This window comes from Hesperophylax consimilis, chromosome 13, assembly GCF_061612785.1.
Source record: "Hesperophylax consimilis isolate HC1 chromosome 13, BYU_Hcon_1.0, whole genome shotgun sequence".
Lineage (NCBI taxonomy): Eukaryota > Metazoa > Arthropoda > Insecta > Trichoptera > Limnephilidae > Hesperophylax > Hesperophylax consimilis.
In genome coordinates, this window is record NC_142848.1 from 29,100,906 (window position 1) to 29,126,339 (window position 25,434).

Here is a 25,434-nt window from a genome sequence, read left to right on the forward strand (position 1 = left end):
GCGCTAATCATCACACGTATCATCATCATCATAGAGCGGATGAACAAAGAAAGGTCCCAAATGTGAGTGGTTAAAGTAGTCGGGGACGTCGGAGAAAGACAAGGCACGATCAAGTGAACCAAATACTTGAGTCGGGTCATGTCAAGGTCAGAATAACAGAATGGTATGAGACGATGTATGAATGTGACTGAGCAAGGAATGATGCCGAGAGTTGTGGGGAATCAGTTTCCCCTGCGAGGAAATGGTGTGATGGTTGCTAAGTTAGGTTTCAAAAGGCCTTAAAATTTTGAAAATCTTTTGTTGCTTGTGCAGAGATGGAGGACTTATCGGTGGAATCCACTTATCAGTTGGATTGAAACAGCGACTTTTGGGTTAATTATTGCGTAGAATAATAAAAAATCTTAACTATTTTTTTTTTTTTTTTTTTTAAATATACTTAAAAATAAATCTAATGAAAAATTGTGTTCTCTATGAAAGGGAGAAAAAACATCTAAAAGTGAGGGACGTATGGACATATTTTACCGCCTACTGTACTTACAAGACGTTATATTATATTGATTATACTAACCATATTTTTAAACGTAGTTACGTTTTTTGAAATTAAGAATAAAAAAATATATAATATCATGAAAATGTAGTTAACTTCATTTAAAAACAAAAGGTTTTATTTTTTTGCAAAATTTTTAATCAAATCCTCAAAACTTCCCCACCTTCATCTTCCTATTACCTATCATCAGCCACGAAGTGTTGGTTATCCAATGAATGGTTTCCGGGGCTCCCGCCTCTCAAATCATAACTCTAACCGTCTGGAGTCAGTGAGACTATGGCATCCTCAATGGATATGTTGAACAACATGTGACTCCATCCTTCTTACGCATTTAACTGTCTAAGTCACCAAATTCTACTAAGCGAACCACTTGGGTATACCTCTGGAAGAAGTGTCGGTTAGAGTTATGATTTGAGAGGCGGGAGCCCCGGAAACCATTCATTGGATAACCAACACTTCTTCCAGAGGTATACCCAAGTGGTTCGCTTAGTAGAATTTGGTGACTTAGACAGTTAAATGCGTAAGAAGGATGGAGTCACATGTTGTTCAACATATCCATTGAGGATGCCATAGTCTCACTGACTCCAGACGGTTAGAGTTATGATTTGAGAGGCGGGAGCCCCGGAAACCATTCATTGGATAACCAACACTTCTTCCAGAGGTATACCCAAGTGGTTCGCTTAGTAGAATTTGGTGACTTAGACAGTTAAATGCGTAAGAAGGATGGAGTCACATGTTGTTCAACATATCCATTGAGGATGCCATAGTCTCACTGACTCCAGACGGTTAGAGTTATGATTTGAGAGGCGGGAGCCCCGGAAACCATTAATTGGATAACCAACACTTCTTCCAGAGGTATACCCAAGTGGTTCGCTTAGTAGAATTTGGTGACTTAGACAGTTAAATGCGTAAGAAGGATGGAGTCACACGTCTGCCACTTCTGGACACACTAACCCCCAGATTCCTAACAAACCCTGTTACCCTTTTCCTTCTAAGAACCTCCTCTCCTTCCTTTCCTTAAAAAGACCCTCCACCATTGACTAATTACTCCAAACATACTAAAAGCACATGTCGGATGGTAAAATAATATTTTAAAATCATGGCTAGCAAAGCTAGGTACCTACACAATAATATACAGGGTTTTCCAATAAGAGGAGTTATTTTTATATTCAAAGAAAAATGCTATTTTTTAATAAAAATGATCGAATGTTTATTTCATTATAAAGAAGAAGGTATGCCGTTAATAGTGAAAAATAACACCAGTCAAATTGACCACCACGACCACGCCTACAGGACAATATCCTTTTCATGAAATTTTCCATAACCAAATCGCAAGCCTCGATAGCCTCACGAATTCCATCTTTGAGGTCTTGAATCGACGCTGGGCTGTTGGCGTAGACCTTCTCTTTCACGTGGCCCCAAAGGAAGAAGTCGCAAGGTGTTAAATCACAAGATCTCGGTGGCCAATTGTGATCACCTCTTCGAGAGATAACACGGTCCGGAAACTTTTCCCGTAAAAAATCAATGGTTTCGTTGCTTGTGTGGCACGTAGCGCCGTCTTGTTGAAAGTAAACGTTGTCCAGATCAATACCATCCAATTCAGGCCATAAAAAAATATTTTATGGCTGGAATATAATACACATAACACCTCTTATTGGAAAACCCAATATTATAAATTTTAATAGAATCTATTTAAAGCCGATGAGATCACAGTAAAAATTCTCTCAACAATATCAATTTGTGCTCCTGTTAGTACATTCAAAATTCTGAAAGAGTGCAATATTTTGTTGGCAGGGTAAATTTTAACACCCTTTGATTATAGAGCACCGTTCGTTTGTGCAATTCAGATGCATATTCCACAGTTTTTGTAGTAATGCGAGCACACTCGTACACGGGTCTGTAATTAATAAATACATTTTTTATTGTTATCAGCCCACGAGCCCTCTACTGCAGAGGATACTAAAAAGTAATCATGAGATTAAATGAGTTGGATCGGTCATGTTGGGTGATACCTACAATTTTGTAACTGTTTGGAAGTAACAGCTTCATAGATGCACGCACAGATGGCAGTGCATAGAGCTTGCGTGGAAGTCCGCAAGATGGAGCCAGTGGCCAGTAGTCTCCAGGGCTAGTGCGAAGGCTCTCAGAGAAACTTACTGTTGCAGATTCTAATTATCAAGCTTCTAGTTAGGTCGACTATCGAGTCACCACTATAATACGTGGAGTATTAATAAATCCCTGATTAATCTAAAAGAACCATTTAATTATAAACTCCTTCCAAGACGAGTTGGAGACCTGTTTGTACGAACACAACAGTAACCAAAACAGCGAATAATGTAACTAAATTAGCTAGGAAGATACACTACTAACAAATATTTGCATTATCGTTAGAGAGTTTATAAAAATTGATACATTTTAGCATGTATCTTTCGAAATGGAAAATTCTAGCCATATCCCGGAGCTCATCGTATTACGGCATCCCTAATTGGGGTATATTCTGATGCTGAAAGGAGTGCGGGAAGGAATGAGATTGGGTAGAGGAAGGTTGGGAAGGGTAACCGACGTTTAGATCGTAATCAAATTATCGTATGTAAAAAGTAACGCATTTGATCGTAAATTACTATTTGATCGTATTATTTTGCACACAATCATTTGCTAATTAGTTTCCAGCAATCATTTTGTTTAAGATGGTTTAATTTACGATAATTTTACTAATAACTGTTGAGAAATATCGGACTTTTTAGATCTGATCGTCAAACGTGGCAACAGCCATTTCAAGCCACGTTTCGTTTCTGAATGGTTATTTTTCACCAGGGCAATATAAACATAACCTTATAAAGCCCAACCAACAGTAGCATATTATAAGCTTCCGTATTCGCTAATTGAATCTGCTTTTCAAAATTGAAAACAATGGAAGACACAATACCCCATTCTATTTTATTTTTTGATAGATAGATACTTTCAACCTACACTACTCGTTTGTAATGTTTTATTACACACTGTAGCTCAATATTTTAACTACTACTCAAAGATTATTTTCTTGTGTAATGACAGAGAATAAAATAAATTGCAAATTCTCCAAAATATTACTTTTTGGAAATAGATTTTGGCTAACAATTAAACAGATGATGATGACCTTAAAGTAATAAAAAATGTATAACCAAAGCAATGCGACTTATCATCGGAAGTTCTTTCGCTGGTTGTGTGTTGCACAACACAAAGTGGATTATTCTCAAAGTGGAGTTTTTTTTTTGAAACTGTAGCGAAGGGCGTGATTACGGCGTGTATATTATTTACAGAACAACGTGCATATATTTTCTCTAAGGGAAATTTGTTTCATTACGAATTGTTTATCCAGGAATATGCATAAAGCGCAAATTTAAAAATACACAAATTCGTTACGACAGAGTATATTTTTTGAAAAGACGAAATTTTCAAATTTTATAAAATAAATGCATCCATGAAAACAATTTAACTGAAAAATGTTTCCACAGGAATAGTAACGAGAGTTGAGTCGAACACGGTCTTCACACATATGCATTGCTTGGATACAACATTTTTCAAACTTGTTATTCAAAAAATGAAAATTCAGTTAAAACGAAAATTATAAAAGTATGCTTTGGAAAACTTATCAAATTACTGAAAAAACTTTTCTAATACTCAAATTCGTTGATTATAGGTACACGAGTTGTCCCTTTCTTGCTAATAACAATAAGTTAGACGTTTAGAAAGGACGTAACTGTGGGAATTGGATAATGTGCACCAATACACATAAATCTGAGTATTGTTGGAGTCAACTGTAATTGAGCGACCATTACAAGCACATTAATAGGTTTATAAAAATCTAAGATGGCAACCATATAAATATTTCAAATAAGGAATTACTCTACAATATGTCGAAAGAAACGTCACTATTTCAAAGACTTTTTTTTTCAAACTTTCTTCAGGCACGGATAATAATAATAATAATAATTGGATAATTTGTAGAGCGCCGTTTTTGTGAAAAATCACCTCAAAGGCGCTGTACAATTTATTTCCTAGGATCTACATTTGTTATTTAGGATGGTACCATAAAATAGGTTATTCCGATTTGACTGCTCGTAGAAGTATCCACGCTCATGTGAACCATGGCGGAATAAAAATGCTATATCCAACACGGCCACATCTTTAAACGGAAACGGAACGTACAAAAAAAATTACAGACAGACAAAATGCCAAACGATCGAGCTAAAACAGGACTTCGCTAGGCTCAGTCAATTAGCGAACCTTTAAATAAACATTTCAACAATTCATCAATTTGGTTAGGTTAGGTTGGTTAAGAAGCTTTAAAGGCTTCCAGATTTTCCAATTTTTGTAAAGATACACAAAATATATACTTACATATTATTCAGATCAACTCTTAATCGCAATTGAATATTCACGTTCTGTTGAAATCGCTCAACATATTGAAATACAAGAAATATATCTAATATTAAAAAAAACTCATTATTTGAATCTGATGAAATCGTTCGTCACGTTTGACGGGGGGTAATTGACAGAAAAATTACATTTGAAGGGAGGTCATCAAAAAAGAAAGAAAAAGATAAGAGCAGGGCCGGATTAAGAACTAGGGAGGCCCTTCAAAAATTCAAAGGTTGACAAGAACACATCTCCCATTTTACTAAATAACCCTCAAGCCGATTCTTCGAAGGAACAGGCAGAGATAATAGACCGCCATACAACTTTGTCTTGGAACGCTCTTTGTCATTTACATACATGCATTTACCTGTAAATGAAAATGTGTAGTATCCGAGATTCATGCATCACGAAGTCTTCATTCGACGAGGATAGGGGCCCCTGCAGTAACGGCGAATAAAATTATGAATAAATTAACAGATAGCCCATACTTACTGGAATGCTATACGTTGTTTGTACCAAACAACTACACCCAGGGACAGCACTATGATCTACTATATATCCCACATAGCAAAACAGACGCACTGGCTCAGCACGAGGTAAAGCGCTGTTAGATAACTTTTCCAAGACTGTTGACATTTTTAACAGTAGCATTGAAGGATTCAAGAGGCATGTAAATGCCATGCCTTACCCATTAAAATACGTATTTTATGATTCTTTTTCATTTAAAAAATATGTAGTTAATTTTATATGTATAAATGGACACATAGTCTGTAATGCACAAAAACATTAATACTTTTCTTTATTTGAAGTATTTGGTACCAGACCTCTTCCACTTTTTACTCATGTATAATAAATTATGTTATTCAGACCATAGTGCACAGGAAAAAAGCTCTGCAGGCGAATTTTTTCCTATATTTCAGGTGAAAATTAATTAAATTTACTGTTCAACTTTCCAGAGGAAGCGAACCGCGTTTTGTATTCTTTCACGATCGGTAACAACCTAAACATTTAAATCAAAAAAGGGTGCCATATTGAATCACCATATTGCGAGGATTAAAATTCTGTTCAAATTATTCGTTTTCCTGTTAAAAACGGGACTGTAAAGGTTTTAATGGATGAATTAAAATAGGTCTTAATAAGGTATCAGTTAAAAGCGGAATGTTTTACGAGGACTGTGTTCATTCGACTATTGATATACTGATACTGTTGCATTCCTTCATTATAAAAATATTTATTATGAAAACGACAAGTGTTGTCGATGGTGACCGGATAAATCATCACAATGATAATTCATCACATCTTTAAAAAGTTATATAAAGTCATGGAAAGTGATGAAACAAAAACTTTATTAACTGGGTTAAGTTGATTAGGTTAGGTTAGGTTAAATATTTTTTTTCTTTTATCGTTCTTAGTGACTTTATATCACTTTTTAAAAGTGTGTTGAATTGTCACTGTGTTGAGTTATCATGGAACCTTTGTCGACATATTCTGAACGACTAATATTTTATCAGGAAATTGGCATAGTCATTTTTTTTATCATGATCATTTATATCTGTGCATGTGCGCATTTAGAGTAGGTACCGGTAATTCCGCCTGAGAAATAACAACAAGATACAAAAATTTGAAAACATTAAAGGGATCACTGAGATAAACTGCTTGATCTGTTTTCGCGTTGCCCCTAAAAGTATCGGGCCCTGGGCAATGGCCTACTCTGCCTGCTATTTAATCCGGCCCTGGATAAGAGTAGCAGTAAAATGATAATAATATAAGCGTTCTAAATTAGCTTTCTTCGAAGCCGTCAACATCCCGCTGAAATAATTGAGAAAAGTTTTTTAATCAAATCAGTAGCAGCTTTATCGCGATGTTTCAGGCCCTGAAAAAAAACAGGAAACATTTTGCAGAAACGTAAATCTATTCAGAGATGGCATCTATTACCTCATTTGGCTACAATATATTTTTGATTAAAGACTTTCCAACTGTGGTATTTGATGCAGGAACTATACAGGGTTTCCGGGGGTAGATTCTACAAACTTTGGGAGGGTGGTTCTACGTGAAAATAGAATTAAAAAATGTAATTAACTTTATCGAAAATCCATTGTTTTTTATACCCTTCCAAATTTAAAAAAAAATGAGTTAAGGCGATGCACTACGTCGTGTAATATTTTGAATCGAACCGCTATCAATAACACACCTTATGGCGATGGCTATAAGGCTTGAATTCCCGCTTATCACCACCATCCACCTGTTTTGATTTATGCAAGAAAAAAACATGGCCAAAAAGTGCTTTTTATTTTATTTTGTGGATGTTCAGGTACAAATATTTAAATGTTTTTCGATCATTTTATAAATAACTTAATTTGCCACATTATGCAATAAAACCATAACCAAAAATGGGTTCGTAAGTAGGAGATTTTAAACTTTAAAGTAGTGTTCATAGGCCTTATACATTATTTTTTCTGGGCTTCTAAAAAGACTTATCTAAAAAATACTCGATTATTTCAAAGGCCAGGATGTATTCTACTCGCAATATTTAATTAAAGCATCTGAAAAATTTCTGGGCGAACAAATTTTCAAACCAAAAACACATGATTTTGCATTACTACGTAGTGCATCGCCTTAATAGATAAATAAATATTCCAATTGCGTTAGATTGAGCGAGGCACAATTTTGAAGGATGTAAATCAACTTGCTATGGTGGGCGATTTAGTGTGTTTTCATGCACAATTATATTGATAACTCATCTGAACCTTGTCAGATTACCTTAATTTTTACCACAAATTGTGGGTATAATTTGATAAAAGATTAGACTGTAGGAATTAGGCTAAACGAAATATCTATTGTGTTTGCAAACTCTGGGCCTTTCCTGACCCCCACTGGATTCCAGCTTCTAGATTCTAGCTTTCAAAACACAAAACATCATTTGTTGTGTCTTTCGAAGAACAAAATAATTATTGTCATCAACACGTGTGAACATGACTGTATTATTTCAAAATTAGCTTTCGTATTCTAATGCTTCGTTCTGAGTAAAGCTTAATATTATTGGAAAATGAGGAAATAAACTGAATTACAGATTATACCAACGAAGGTTGTTTCCTATCCAATATTAGCCAGACCCTTCAAGGTTATCATATTATTTTGAAAGCAAAAATATTCAAATTCCATAAAGTTTTAAAATTTAAAAAAGGTACGATGCAAATTAAACGCTATAACGAGGTTTTTCGGCTTATTGATTCGCGCTAATTCAGAATAAAGAACCATAAAAAGGTAAAATTATGCGTAAGGTTGTTACAAAGCGGAGAAAGTTTTATTGGCCGCCCGGTTTGTGTGTTTTTTATACAAAGTTTTGCAACAAACAAAATCTTGCCACATTATCTCGAGCCCAATCAAGAGAAGAAACTAATGCAAGTACTAAAACACACATCAAAAGGAACAAATCAAATCCAAGTCAATGTTCAGGTAATACACTTGGCATTTAATGGGTTGATATCAACATGAGTGACATATAAAAGAATTGATTCACAAATGAAAAAATTTCCTCTCAATGAGCATGAAGCCATTGCAACAATTTGTCAGTCCCATATACTGCGATGGGCTGACTGCGATTGTTCGGGCATATAGCCGATTGTTATAATGATTTACTCCCTACCTTCCTATCCTATAACCTTGTCACCGGGAGACGGGAAGTACCTTCAGTACCATTTCTGCAGCGCCACTGATAACAGGTTGTTAGGTTACAATTCCGGGTTAAGTGCAATACGCCGTGGAGTTTTTTCGTACTGGCAGAGAGAGGGAACATTGAAGACACCAAGACCAAAGGTAGGTCTTTCATTATTCTGGTGGCATCCTCTCATAGTTTATTTCTATATTTCATACACCAGAAACTAAGAAACCAAGAACTATAGAAACAACGATTATTCTTCTTCTTTGTTTGGTGGAGGAGAGTTTGGTGAAGGTCAAAGTGAAATGCTGAGGTTATTCAAGACAGCCGACGGCAATGGGAGTCAGCAGCTTGGTTCAGCACAGATATGCAATAAGGAAACAGATTTTAGGGGACTTTCTTCTACGATGTATTCTGTTGTTTACATATTTCCACATACACACAGTTCAGAATCCGTTAGACCCCATTTATGCAACACATACGCACAGCGGCTGTGACTACAGCGAATGCAGTTTGATGAGGTCTTTGAACCCTAAAGAAATACGAACCATGATGAAATAATACAAGATAATAGGAAACTTTAAATATCGAAGGAAGCGAGAAAGAAGTGGACTGATTGCGAGGAAGAGTTGAGAAGGCGGGAACTGGATAACTTTAGGTAGCACCGTAATGATTATGTGAGTAATAATTCATTTTTGTAAGCTAACGAGGCATAAGATAAAGCCTAAAATCAGGAGAAAGCTGAAACATGTATTGAATGTGTTGCCTAGGGACACTCTGGGGAAAAAAACATGCAAACTTATCCTTATACTGGTAGATGTTGGTTATCGTTAGGGCCGTCTTCAACAAAACTACACTAGAATGAGACGTGTACGCTTGCAAGATATTTATAACTTCATGCCATCTTTATCAATGTGGTTCTACATCCATGGAAGACAGAAACCAATTAAATAATTAATCATTGAAAAAGAAAAGACATAAAAAGTTTCAGTCGCATCTGGGAATTGAACTCAAGACCTCTTCCTTGCCGGGGAAGTGCTCTAACCACTTTTAACTGTAATGATTGAGAGCTACCAAATATTATCTTAATTTTCTTAAAGCATATTTTTTACTGCTTGGTTTATGTACGATTGGAAGATTCTACTCGAATTAAATTGTAATTTATATAGTGCCTTAGATAAATATGTCTTTTTTTAATGTGCGACATTTATTGACTTAAGTTAGCATTGTCTTAAATGTTTAAATATTAGAATTTGAGGTATTTCTCATTAAGTTATTCTACTATAAAAAAAAACTTTGAATAAAGTAATATTGTCTTTTTGTGGAAAATCTACAATTTGCTTGCCAACTTTGGTCTTCACCGAAATGCCGAGAAAAAGAATGGGTAGGATTTTCAGATAGGGTAGAAGGTAGAATGTAGAATTATACAGTTACTAACAAGGCTGCCTCCTTCCTTATCCATTCCCGCAATCTTTCTTCTTGCTAATTGCTTTTTGTTCTACTCCCTTCACCCACCGTCTCCCGCCCTCCACTTCTCTTCTTCTTCGCGCCTACAGATATGCGCTTCCTTTAACGTCTTAATCTTTTATCTTGCAGGTTGTTCATCAGCCTTCATATCTTGAGCCAATCGCAGATAAGTCGTTCTAGGAATTTTGCGTTTCAGTTTTCTGTTTCCCGTGATTTTAATTTACTATTTTATGGAAGGGATAAATGAAGTTCATGAACAATTCGCTAAATTTGAAAGTTAATTTTCAAGTTCTGTGAAAGTTTTGTTATTATAGAATTATGATCAAGTTGACAGAACTGAAATAAAAACAGAACTTGAAAATGAACCTTTTTAATTCAATTTAATAATAATACATCTTATTCATTTCATTTATTATCATTTATTCATTTTTGGGAAATCGACAGTTTACATTTAATCAGTTTGTACATAAGTATTATACTATATGGATTTCCTCCTTGTGACTTTACCTCTACTGAGACAGCATAATATGAAATAAGTTATTTAAATTTGTGAGAAAGGAATATGAATTAGAAAATTAATACAAAACAAAATATTATATACAACGAAAATGGATAGAGGTTGTAGATATAAATAAATTCATAATAGAGATATAAACAATAGAGACATAAACATTATTCACAAACCATCAGAGAAATATTCTCTTATGGACATCTTGTATTTGGTAAGTTCGCAACTGAAAATATCAACCTTGGATAATACGCTATTGTAATTATTGCAGTCATGCGATAATTACAATAGCGTATTATCTAAGGTTCTTCTCAACATATAAAAATTCAGCCAACATGGAATCTATGGACGTGACCCGTGACGTCACCGAAGACCAGTCTAAAAGAGTTTTTCATTTTGTTTATAGAGAAGGGGTTTTAAACAAATAAGATGTATTTCAATACCTCGGGTATGAAAATGTGTTAAAAACAATTGACAAAAAAATAACAGACTAATATTGTTGCGGAGAAGCGAAACATAAAGTTTCATATTTTAATTTATTTATTTATTTAAAAAAAATATACAATAACAAGAAGATGTACAAATAATGTTAATTTTGAAGTTATGGTATTTAAAGATAGAAACAATCATCCATTTACGACATTATTTATTTACAATTTGTTAAAGTCATCATTATTTCCCTCGCTCAGTGCACATAACCTCAAAGAAACATTTGATGGATATCGCAGCTCGAGGTGATATTACCGAGAACGTTATTCAAATAATGGGATCGTTAAGTGGTTTCGAATAGCATTTAATTTTTCACAAAGGACTGCGCTGCACTAAAATGAAGTGAGTTTAAATGCGAAGCAACCTAACACCTAACGTCAATGCAGTGAAATGTTAGATGAATACGAATTCCGGTAAATTTAATAGTACCACCTCCCTATGTGTGCGACGGTTAGTACGCTACCACCTAGCAAAAAGGAACAAACTCAAAAAACGTATCACAAAAATTCATCGTACTTATCATTTGACCTTTTTATGAATGGTCTAAAAATTTACTTTGCCTTTCGTGGAATCTGGACCGCGTTTATTGCAGCGAGTTTTCCCGAGGGTTTTCCCGGCACGTTCCGCTATACCCATCCCTGTCCGCCGGGAACAAAGTGTTCGGGGCCGGATAGAGACGGCGCGAGCGGGGCTAAAAGCGCGCATTACGTGTCTAATGAGACCATCCATTATTCGGCAGTGTTACCAGACGGAAAAAAATGGCGGCATCGCGATACAAGGGAAATGCGCGGATAAATCTACGGTGACAATAAAACCAAATGGATCGAAATGTTTTTAACACGATGCCTATGGGCGCTTTACTAGTTCAGGAAAATGCACATTTTACGTAAATCCAATATTTACTGTGCAAAAATAGTAATATTAGGTACTTACCTAAATTAAAAAAAATATTCGCGTTGGTAACACTGAAATATAATGATTGAATTTAGAGTTTGGTTTAATAAATAATCAGCATAAAGAGATTCTTGCTTGTGTTGTGGTGTAACACCTAAGACTACTGCGGGTAAGAGAGGACTGCGAGCGGATGTTTCAAATGTGCGCTCTTCAAAATGATTTGTCTGTAGTATTCCAGAAAGGTGAATTTAATGAATATTGCAAAGTTATGACAAGGAAACTTACAAGGCCAACAAAACACACTTTCCATCATGAGCTATGGCGTTTTGTTATATTTAAATGAATCAATAAATATTACAAGACTCAATGATGAAATTTCGAATATTAAATGTAATGTTTCGACTCGGGCAAAGCCGGGTGGCAAAATTAGATTTCCAAACAGTTGAATTCTGCAATAAACAGTAGAAACTTACTTTTTGGGGGGGTGACATAATTCGTTTAATTACGATTAAAAAAACATTTTGTGGTCCGATAATTTTTATTTTAAATTAAAAACATAAAAAATAAATCCATAAAAACTTTGATTGCACTTTATTCTCAGGGACTAGCGAGTCAACCGAACTAACACCCTCGCCAAATGTCTATAAATATATATAGACATATTCCGAAATTTATTTTGTACATTAACCGATTTCAGAGATATGTCCGCGTGTGTATATGGAATTAAAAAATATGTTTTTCCATCATACGTCACCACTGGGTGCAACCTAGCGCATCACGTGTATCCGCATCATACGCACTCCATCTTGTTCCAGCAACACCGTACATGTGATCACGTGATTCGTTGCGACGTGTCAGTGGCGTCACGTGATAATTTTTTTTTTAATGCAAATATGGTGAGGAATCCCTGGTTAAATTATTTAAAATATTTCGGGTGCATGCCGATACACCCTGTATATGCTTAGTGCGTAATTAAGGGCATCCATTTTAAGCAACATAGCAATTTATTTCCAGTACCTATCTATCTAACCCAGTTGTCAGTTTTCCTCGAGGACACTACTGCTGTTGGTGACAGATATGATGGGGGGAGGGGAAGCGTAAATTAATAAAAATAAGTTGATCCTTAAGAATGATCAAACGTGTAGATCAGAGGTTCCCAAAGTGGTCTAAATGGACCCCGAAGGGTCGATTTCCACCTGTTGGAGATCTTTGGCAAAGAGAATAAAATGTGGGTTCACGAGATTGAAATGGGAGATCACGCGAATAGACCCCCATTATCATTACACCAAGTCATCATCAACATTCAGGATTTCTGTAAACATGACATAATACATCAAACACGGATTGTGTGCACGTATAATTATATGATACCATTAATTTATTGATTGCTTCTCACTATACATAAATCACGTTTTTTCTCATAAAAATCAACCTCACTAGGACTAAGCCTGTATCGATATTAAAAAATTACATTTGAGTGAAACAAACATAGAGTAATCACAAACATAAAGTAATACTACATACAAACACATAATATTTAAAAAAGAATTAAAAATAATATGTATTAGATGAACCAGATGGGTAATTTGACAGTATATTGTAACAATATTTGAACCATAACTACTTATTAATCATTATTCCCAAGAAGAAATAAGTAGATAATAAGGACAGCTAGGGTGACATTCAGTTTTCAGAAAATGAGGCTTATTTAAAATAGCGTTATTTAAGAAAGGACAAGGATGAAAAAAATATTAAGACATTCATATCAATACAAACATCTTAATTAACTTTTTAAATTTAACTAATGAATTCGTAGACTTAATAGACCATTGATGTATTATATTTAGATGAGACATAAAGCGAAAAAATAGGTTCCACTTTTTGATCTCCAGCTGAACTCCAACACACGAACTAAAACTACCGATTCCGGTAGTTTACCGCGCCGCTTATCGCGTTCTAATAGTGGAACAAGTTTCTACGAGATATTAATACACAGTAGCACCTCTATTTATGGCTCTATGTATGATACAAAAATTGCTTATTTGATATTTCTTAGCATTTTTTATTGAGGTAAGTATATAAGTTTACTGCGTGCTGTTAAAATTATCTGCATATTTGCATAACTTCTGCATTTTGATTACCTAACCTGTGTATGCGTAGCAAAAGAGAGTTTATGACGAATTGTTGTTGAAATTATTGTTGCAGTGTAAGATAATTTTAGTTCGCGTGACTCTATTAGAAACATGAAATGAAATTAAATCAGTTGCAGTAGTGCAGGGCTCTCAATAAGGGTAATTGTATATTTTTTAAATATTGAGAGTAATTTGGCGGTCCGTCTTATATACCTACCCCTTCAGGGAAAAAACGTGATGGTTAGTTAGTTATGATTTTAAAAAGATAAATAACAACATATATCATGTGGCATTTTAAGATATAATTAAAATTTTAGCCAACTGAATTAGATAAAAAATGAATGCCAACAAAAAAGTACACCTAAGCACTCTAAGCACCCGTATCCCGTATTATACGTCGCTATCGACGTATTTTTACTCTTCAACCCAGCCGCCGCACAGTGGGGCAGCAAACTACATACTACATATTCATACAAAAAATCACACTCACAGTCTCGCTTCGTTTTCTGCGAAGTAAATCTTTAACAGAAGGGTAATTGTGTTAACATGTAGATGAGATAGACCAAGCATACTACCCGCCATACCCCTCACTAGAGATCGGTCGCTCGTGGAAACGGTACGTTGGTTACTTGCACCTAGTTTCACATATTTATTTCGGAATATACCTGATATTAACCCCAAAAGCGTTTGTGAAACCATCAAGTTGATGTATGCATCTAATTTTTCCGTATTATATTTTAAAATTTACAGTTGTTTTGATGAGTAAAATTGTGCATAAATTATATATAATTTTTTTTAGTTATTTTGCGAAACTGTCCGGGATTACAATCGGACATTTTTAGAACTAGTAGGTGTTGTAATTTAAGATTGCATTATATATTTTTTTGTTGTTGTTGATTTTGGCCCAATATATAATAATGTAAACGTGATTGGCAGTAAGTATTGGTATCCAAGTACTCAGGCTGATGACGATTGTGGTGATGCTGACTCAAACACGTCAGATAAAGATAATTAAAATGTTTTTTACGTTACGTTAGTTACGCAACTAAGTTGTTTGCATATAATGGTTCCATGATAACTCAACACAGTGACAATTCAACACACTTTTAAAAAGTGATATAAAGTTATTAGTAACGATGAAACATTTTTTTAACCTAACCTAACCTACGTAACTCAGTTAATAAAGTTTTTGTTTCATCACTTTGCATGGATTTATTTAACTTTTTAAAGATGTGGTGAATTTAATTGTGATGATTTATCCGGTTACTGCATATAATATATAAAAAAGTTAACATATGTAATAAAAAAAATTATATTTGTAAAACCTAATGAAATAATGACACATTATAATTATCTTGCCCAGTGTGCGCCGACTACATACTACTGACGCGCTACGCCGCTGTGCATTACTGTTTGCACAGCCCGATGGCGATTGTGTCGCGCTCTTTGTTTCTGCAACATTTTAATTCAAATTCCTCGGCAGACTAATGGCCGCTGCAGGACGGACGGCGGAAACTAATCGCTTGAACAGGCGGATTAGACGTTGGCCCGACTTAATGGACGAATTACTGCAACTTGTTGTTTACGTAATGCGATTCGCGAAATTGTGGACTGTATATTTCTGTCCGGAAAGAGCGAAATGCAGTTATTTTTTAATGAAAAAAAAGTAATAAAAACTGGACTAAATTAACTAACCATCACACTGTTTCTTCGGAGAATGGATTACCACACAACTACTCTGTGTTGGCATTAATGCATAGTCTCATTCGTACTCTTCTGTTATTATGATTCATGAAATGTCCCGAATTAAGTATTTGATTCTCTTGGTTGTTTCATGTCTTTCTCAAGCGTCCCCGCCTACTTCTAACATTCTCTTTCGCTTTATTTTTTCTCCAAGTAATCCTTCCTCCATCCATCTGCTCTACAAACAATAAAAATTATCAAAGCGTCCCTTTTCTAAACATGAATTTGGTATCACACTCAGGATTGCCGAGGCGGAAAAATACATTTTATCAAAGTATCTACCATAATTTTCATGATAATATTGTACTGAGAATGCTTAGCTATGGATCACCCTAAATTTTAGTTTATCTGTATAATAATATGGAAACATATTAACACTGCTTAAACTTTCCATAATATGTCAAAAATCGTTGAGTCGTAATAATTATACCTTTAAATTGTTAACAAAAATTTAAAAACTTTATGAAACCAAAATGATATATTTTGGTTATTTTAACATTATAAGCACCGGCTGAATACAGATAAAACTTACCCTGTATCGGCCCATTTTTGTGATTTTTTATGTTTTGTGAAGGGATTCTTAAAAGTGTTATTATTATAAAATACTGGGTTAAATCAATTGAAACTTCTAGTATTTATTTAAAACACTTTAATACATAATTTTTGTAGGGTAATTTTGCCAATATCGGCCTTTATGGAGAGTCACATTCCAATATTTGCACATGTGCCGGGTCTCAGTTCTTTTTTTTGTGCTTTGCACACCCCTCGCAGGTTCGACAGGATATCGGACAGCTTTAGAATGGTTCGAGTAGTAGAAATCACTAGATGCCACTAAAATGCACATTTTTAGACGGCTGGTCAATCACGCGAAAACATGGGACCGGGATACCACGCAAGGTTATACAATCACGTGTTTAAATGGCTCCGGGGTACAATGTGTTAGTAAGAGGTTTAGTTAGCATCCTATTATGCCGACTCGGCTAAACTACATTTATTGTTTTGGTTCACGTACCTGGTAAAAGCTACTATAAAAATCAGGTGCGACCACCTGTGTGTGACCCGCTCGTCCGCCCACCACCAGTATAGATCGACGGAAATTAACCTATAACCATTGATATGAAACGAAATTTTATAACAACAACAAAAAACCTACACAAAACCTATGGTAATATACTCGTATATGGGTCGGTATGTATGATTTTAATAATACCTACCATTATTTATTAAAATGAAATTATGTTTGATCAGTTAGGTTGATTTTAAACAGTAGCGCGTGTTGTTTTTACGCCCAGAAGTTGTTTTTCAAAAATAGCATGTTTGTCGAACATATGGCGCTGTTTTTCAAAAATAGTATGTTTGACCAACAGATAACGCTGTTTTCTAAAAAAGGCATGTTTTTACGTGACTTTTATGTAATCTAGGTATATAAAACCACCCGCGTAGTCAAATTCAACGTTGTGTCGAAATTTCAAAGCAATCGGTGAAGAATTTTCGGAGATTTAAGATTTTGAACAAATGAACATTAACATTTTTATTTGTATAGAAGGATTTTTTTAAATAATTGACTGAGCGTAGCGAAGTCCAGTTAGGATTCGACCACTTATGTATTTCGTCTATCTGAAAATTTGTTTGTCAATCCTTTCAAGGTGATAGCCATTTTTGATAGTACCATTTTATTTCGCCAGAGTGCATGAGCGTCGTGACTGTCGCGAGCGGTCGCTCTATCTCATTGGCATTTAAAGTTGTATTTTCTAATTCAATATTTGGATGTTAATTATTGTTTAAAAAATTAATATATCATAATCAAGCGCACAGCGCTCATATATTAAATAAAATAAAATAATTCAGTGATTCAATTATACGTATAGTTAATTACGTGCTGTAATTTTAACAAAACACCAAAATAGCCGAACACCTCGGACTTTAAACTAATGGTCAAGCACTAACCCTAGTGTTGTTTAGAATGCAGTTAAAACGTGAGGGTGCAACCAATTATTGTTGTAGAAAGTACTCTGCGACCAACTTTCGGCCCGGTTGGGGCTCGCTCGTATAAAGACAATCTCATTACCGAGTGAGCGCCCCTGGTGTTACCACCCCGCGCCGCTGGAAAACTTCCCTGTGCCACGTGAGCAGGGGTGGAAAACTCCGGTTCGGAAGATTTATCACTTTAATTAGCAAATAAGATAGATTGATGCAACACAAGTGAAAAGAGAGGCTGAATTTAAGTGGAGCGGAAAATGACTAACTGAATTATTTATTACATTTTATTTTACTACATAAAACTAGCACTGTGCATATATATTTAAGTTAGCCTATTTAATTTTGAAATTAAAATTATTTTATTAAAGTTAAACGCTTAATTGTGATTTTATCTATATTTCCTCCAAGCCTTAACGGCCTCCATTGTCGAGGGGAGAGGCTCTTGACCAGCAAACTGTAGGTCGCGGGTTCAAATTCCGGCGAGCGCAAGTAAATTTTATATGATTAATTTGTGTTATTTCTCAAATTATTCATTAAAAATAATATTTAGTGTATTTGCGGCACGTTACAGAGTCGAAAATACTCTCAGTATCGCCCTCGTGAAAGACCACCATTCGGAATTGAAAAATTGCTTGAATTGGCTGTGGCCGTGTTTAGTGACTCCAGGTACTTCCCAACCTTCCTCTTCCACATCTCCTTCCCCTCCCTACTTCTTCCAACCTCACAACATACCCCAATTGGGGATGCCATAGTCTCACTGACTCCTGACGGTTGGGAGCAATTGGGATTGTTGTGCAGTTTCCCATAAAAAAATCTCTCCATAAGCTGAAAGTACACAAGTCGCGCTCCTACATTTTGTTATTTTTATTATGTTTATACCATTTAACAAACCATTAAATAATATATATATTTTTTATTAATTTTTATACTATTGTTAAATAAAGTATGTATTTAATCTATTTATATAAATGCGAGCGTCGGTGCCCTGAGCGGGCGGGCAAGAGGGGTGGATTTGATTTTAATAAAAATCTACAGTTTTATTCCCACTGGTGAAATTTTGCCCTCTTGACCTTCTAAAGAAGAAGAAGGTCACTGTCTACATTTGATTAAATAAAATCTATGTGTAAAGCCCGGGCAACGCCGGAGACTTCAGATAGTAAATAAATAAACTTTACTTCACTTGTACACCCTGTATATTGTACAGGTTATTTTCCGAAAGATTTAACCGTAAAATATGTTCTCTGTGATTCTAGTTCTCTCAGATGACAGCAGCATTCACCTTAACCTTAAAATTAACGACCATTTTGTCAACTGCGATTTTCTCTTGAAAGACAGAGGTGTTCGAAATGGTTATCAATATGACTCCGCCAGTACAGAGCGAGATGGTAATACTATATAGTATATAAGCAAGTGTTTTAGCATCACATCGTTCTCTCACATACCAGCTTTCAGCTAGGCTACACGCATGCGTAATCACTATACGCTTTTATTAATAAATTACAACACTACCGGAGTATTATTATATTAATCATTCACAAGGCATTAGAATAACAGTTAAGGACAATTATTCTTTATCTTTAACTAGAACGAGAATCGCCCCTAGGTGTTTTTGAAAAAGCGACCACATTGCCTATCTCTGCATCAAGTATTAAGGGACCCTCATTGCATAATATGATGAATACCGCATCGCTAGCAAACTGCATGTGCAATTGTGCAATGTGTTTTGGTTGGCTTGACCGACGGCATTGTTGTTTGGGGTTTGCAGGGCGAGAGGTTTAATTGGGTGGTCGAATACTGCAGTTACGGCGGGAAAAGATGGTAAGATATTGCCACTAAAATAGATAGGTAGGTACTTTCGCACCTAAATATATTTATTTTTTAATATTTTTTGTACAGTGTGTAAAATTACTTTAAATGGTAACATATAGAAGGTGATGTTATCTCATTCAATATCGCATGGAGCTCTTCACACTTTACACAACACAAAAAATTTTTCATGTTAAACGAACTTATAATTTTCAAAATTGGAACTGTTTGTGGGAACCGCGTGATAAAGTAGACAATTTTTTAAAATTAGTATATTATTAAAATAATATTAATTCTGTATTGAAATTTATATTTCTTTGTTAAATATCGTGGTCGAAATTTTTGTACATAATTAATACAATACATAGTTAATTGTTAAACATAATGTTTTTTTTAAATACAGTATATTTAACAATAGAATAATTGGGAAATATATAATTGGTTTCTTTGTTAACGCTCCGTAGTAAGCGTTCAAAGAGAAGAAGAAGATGGTTTGAAAGGGATATATGTAAATGCGATTGTTAGAGGGAGCGCACTAATATTAAAAAACAATAATAATTTAGCAAAAATTATGAAAATATTTAATATTTCTATTTTTGAGACCGATAATTCGTGGTGGAATTCCATTATAATATATTATAATAAAACAAATAAAAAACTTTATTCCACTTAATTTTATTTTGACCGTAACCGGTTTCAGCTCGTCAAAGCCATCTTCAGACTGGATATCTTCAGACCAGTCTGAAGATGGCTTTGACGAGCTGAAACCGGTTACGGTCAAAATAAAATTAAGTGAAATAAAGTTTTTTATTTGTTTTATTATAATATACGAAAATATTTACTAAAACACGACTTGTAATATAGCGAAAACCTCTCGACAAATGCGTTGGCTTGCTATAGTGCGATTTTTTTCATACCTATAACATATGAAATAACAGAAAAAAAGTGTTTTAAATTATTTTAGGAGCTTACTTTGCGATTTTTTTCTATCGTCTTTAGAAATGTATAGATGAAAAAAAACTTAAAGTGTTCAAATCAGTTGTTAAAGAATCGGAATGCGGAATTGCACATGTATAAATCAACCTTATTGTTAAATGTTGATAACCTTAAATTAAAATAAATAAGTAACCTTACATGCTGAACGAATTAAATACAAATTCGGAAAATAAAAATATATTATTTTAATTAAGTGAAAAAATTAATGATGTGAGGTATTCGTTAAAATAGTCCCTTCCATTTATGAATTACCAATTTGGAACTCTTCTGGTATAAAGGTCATCAGTTTTTGACGTATAAATTACCAATTCGGAACACTTATGGTATAAAGGTCATTAGTTTTCGACGTATAAATTACCAATTCGGAATACTTATGGTATAAAGTTCATCAGTTTTCGAAATATAAATTACCAATCCGGAACACTTATGGTGTAAAGGTCATCAGTTTTCGACGTATAAATTACCAATTCGGAACACTTATGGTATAAAGGTCATCAGTTTTCGACGTATAAATTACCAATTCGGAACACTTATGGTATAAAGGTCATCCGTTTTCGACGTATAAATTACGATATAATTATCATATTATAATGATAATTATAATGTTTGGATGATTTATTTTGCGCCGTTTTTGTGTAAAATCATCTCAAGGGCGCTGTACAAAAATATAATAAACTTCTACAATGATCTACTAACTATATATGGAGATACTATACAGTATACTATACAGTATACAGTACCATACTTACTTGGTAGGTCACTTGAGATTAACACTTAATTAACATTAACTAATTGTTTATTAGTGAAATTTAGATACAGGATTTAGGATATAATTGGAAAATTTGAAATAATTGGACTTTCCCTCAGGAATGGTATATTTAATTCAACAGCTTAAAAAGGTAAGTTTTTAGTTTAGACCTCAATTCTGTTGGACTTGTTATAGATCTTAGTTCCGAAGGGAATTGATCCATAATACTTATAATATATTTTTAGCAGAGAATTATTAATTTAATACTATATTTGAAATGTGTATTTATTTTGTTAACAAGCAAAGTAATGATGATTTCTAAATTAAAAGATCTGTAATTTTTCAATTTCCAAGAAAGCGTTATTTACTAGGTACTAGGTAACTAACTAGGTTTACTAACATATTTTAATATGAGATTTATCACGGGTTTGTGCTTGAATTATTATAATGAGGGATCGTGAAGCTCGCTAAACAAACAATCAAAAATATTTCCACTGTTCCGTTTGTAAGGTCTCTATTTATTTAAGGATGTAAATGGGGGCTTAAGTTTTCGTTTTAATTTTAGAATAATAAAAAGATTACGCAGAATCCAAAATTTAAATGTTTTCTCAGATTCGGAGAAACAAAATCTTTTCTAAACAAAATCTTTGGCGTTCCACAAAATTTACAAAAACGCGATTATAAAATGTTATATTATATTATACGTTGTAGTTTCTGTGCGAAACTTCGAAATATTTTCTTGCTGGACTGGACTGATAATGGAACAATCAGTATAAAAGTTTAATGGATATTACGAATTCCATGGTTCAATATTGAAAAGTCAAAATTGAAATATTGACAATATAAAATAAAAAGCAATCTTGAAATTTCTAACAAAAAGCTATGAAAATTTCATGACAACAGAGTTCAGCGTTCTAGAGATATTCCATCTTCTATAATCATACAAACCTGTTTTCTGCCATTTACAGTATAAAATCGTACGTAGTTCTAACTTTATCCCAAATACATTGACTGAGCGTGGCGAAGACCTGTTATACCTCGACTAATTGGCAATTCATCAGTCTGTAAATTTGTTTTTTACGTTCCGGTTCCGGCTTCAAGATGGTGACCGTTTTAACCTGGTGTGCACCGCAGTAGCCTATAGGCACTATCAAAGAACTCAACAACACAATATCTCGTAAGACAATAGAATGAACAAAAACAGAATTTCGTAAGTTGTTACAAAAATAATATCAGGTGGCGCGGGGCGATAATTTAGCGTCGGCACACGGCAGGTTAATGATTATTTTTCAAATGTAAAACGATTTAATTAATTAGTTAGGCATTTATGCAACTGTTGGGTTTTCCAATAAGAAGTGTTATTTTGAATAGAAAAGCTATTTCGGTAGATGTTACTTTTAAAGCTGTCATTTTTTGACATTTGACGTAGAAACTACTACGGAACGATTCGCGCTTCAACAACGCATTGAAATTATTAAAATTCACTTGAGTGAATCAAATGCATATCATCTTGAGTGATGAGGCCCATTTCCACCTCGGTGGCTTCGTCAACAATCAAAATTGTTGCATCTGGGGTTCGGAAAACCCAAGAGTTATTGTTGAAAAACCTCTTTATCCTCAACGTGTTACTGTTTGGTGCGGTTTATGGTCCGGTGGAGTCATTGGACCTTACTTTTTCGAAAATAAGGCTGGAGCAACAGTTACGGTGAATGGATTGCGCTATCGAGAAATGATTAATGATTTTTTATGGCCGGAATTGGATGGTATTGATCTGGACAACGTCTACTTTCAACAAAACGGCGCTACGTGCCACACAAGCAACGAAACCATTGAACTTTTACGATTGAATATCAAAATAACACCTCTTATTGGAAAACCCTGTACTTACAAATCCTTTGACATCAGAGGTTATTTTGGTTTTGATTTAATAAATAAGAAAAAAAAAATAGAATCGAAATTTTTTAGACCCGAGGTCTAGTAACATTTAAAATAAGTTGAATTAAACTAGTGACTGAATAGAATATTTCAAGTGTCACTTCCAAGATTTGCATTTATTCACGAAAACAAAAATAAAATTAAAAAATATTGTGTTCAGGTATACAATGTATAGAGTGAGGTGTATACAGTGAGGTGTTCACAAAACACTTCTACTAACCTATTTACATAAAATTACTGATTATTTTCTGTTATTATCTATGTAACCTGTAATCGCCTGTAAAATGTATAGACGAGAAAATAAATAATAAAAAAATAAGTTCTTTATTTAAACGATTTGTTCTTTTTTTTGTGTTTCCGTTATGATCATTACAGCATGCACGGATAAAAATGATTGCATTTTGATTTCCTGATAAAATATTAGTCATTCGGAATATATCGAGAATACGTGTCGTTTTCCAACATAAAAACCATAACGGAATGCGACAGTATCAATATTTGTGTGAACACGTGTTCCGCCGTTCACATAAAACATTCGCTTTTAACCAATACTTTTAACTGTTAGGAATTCTGTCAATTCATTCGTTAAAGACCTGCAGTCCCTTTTTTAACAGGAAAATGAACAGTTTGACCGGATTTTAATAACATAACAGTAATCTGTAAGTTTTCTCAGTGTGTAAAAAATTATGTACAATAACTTATATTACGAATAAAGAAAAAAATACTCTCTTCCCCTAAGGACGGGTTAATTGACAGAATTTGAACATTTCATCAAATTTCAAAGTTGATTTTCAAGTTCTGTGAATGTTCGGTTCAAGTTCTGTTAATCTTCGACCGGTCGGTGGCCGAGTTGACATCGCGCTTGGGTCCCACTCAGGCGTAGTGTGTTCAATTCCTCGGCTGGCTAATTCCTCCATCACAACACAAGCAACATTTTCAGCTTACTGTGGTGGTAGTAGGAGATTTTCAAATATTGTCAGGTTATTCGTAACCCGGGAATATTTGTCTTTCTTTAAAAAAAAAATAATATCATTATTGGCCAGTTGCTTCAGAAAAGTGAAATAATAACAGAACTTGAAAATTACCTTTTAAAATTGATAAATTGTCCAAATTCTGTGAAACAAACCGTCCCAAGTGTGTATTAACTTTCATCTGAATGAATGACTTTTCTTTGGCTTCGTCATTTTTCAGGCGAAATTTGAAGTTTTGCAGCAAAGGTTCGACTTACCTCATCTTTCCCTTTGATGAGACACATCTTGATGTCATCTTCTGGTGTGATCCAAACGAGACGACGCTGTTCTGTCAGGTCCACCAAGCTCAGATTGTGAACCAGATTTCTAAAACAAAGACAAAATTTTGGTTAGTATCAGATAATAAAAAACACGGTGTTGTTTTATTATCACTTCTTATTACTTATTATGATTTTAATTTCAATTTTTTAGGCAGATAGGATTGAAACCTAGCTTATAACCCTAAGTGCAAGATGTCAGTTGACATCCATACTCTTTTGGCGAATTACGAGCGGATGCATGTCTATGCAACGTCAATATGTAGTACTCCTGGATCCAGATTAAGATTGCAAATCCGGATTTTATTTTGTAAGATATCCGGAATTGCAATCTCTACTCCCGGAAAGGATACTTAGTATAAAGTTACACTATTAACATTAAAGTGCATTGCCTGTACTAACATTGAAATAATAAAAATAAATGTACATATATATACACGGTGTCCGGAAACTCGTAGTACAAGCGGGAAACTGGAGAATCTACACCACATGGAGAACCCAAATAAACATAAAGTTTTTTGATTTTAGCATTTTCACAAAAAAAAAAAAAAACCAAAAAAATATATTTTTCGGCTATTTTAGGGTTAAAGTTTTTTCTGGTGTTTAGGGTTGAACAACAGATGTTTTAACCCTGCAGAGCAGAAATATTTTATGATTACACCGGATTAAATGAAGGGTGATTTCAAAATAATGCTTCAAATCCAAGTTTCTTCATTTGTTTTACTTTCAAATAGTTTTAATTAGTTGGGTACTTTGATCTTCAGTAATAATTTATAAGAATTTGATTAAAAAAAAAATAAATAAATAAACTTCTAACTCGATTTACTCGATAACGAAAGCTCAAA

The 25,434-nt window shown here is 34.2% G+C and overlaps 1 protein-coding gene across 1 annotated transcript in view; it reads right to left on the bottom strand.

The window, feature by feature from the left end:
• Nucleotides 1-25,434, bottom strand: part of Sema1a (semaphorin 1a) — a 169,496-nt gene that overhangs the window by 39,279 nt on the left and 104,783 nt on the right. Inside the window, exon 2 of the mRNA XM_089638985.1 lies at nucleotides 24,530-24,638. Coding sequence (XP_089495111.1) covers nucleotides 24,530-24,638 — 109 coding nt within the window. The remainder of the gene's footprint in view (nucleotides 1-24,529; nucleotides 24,639-25,434) is intronic.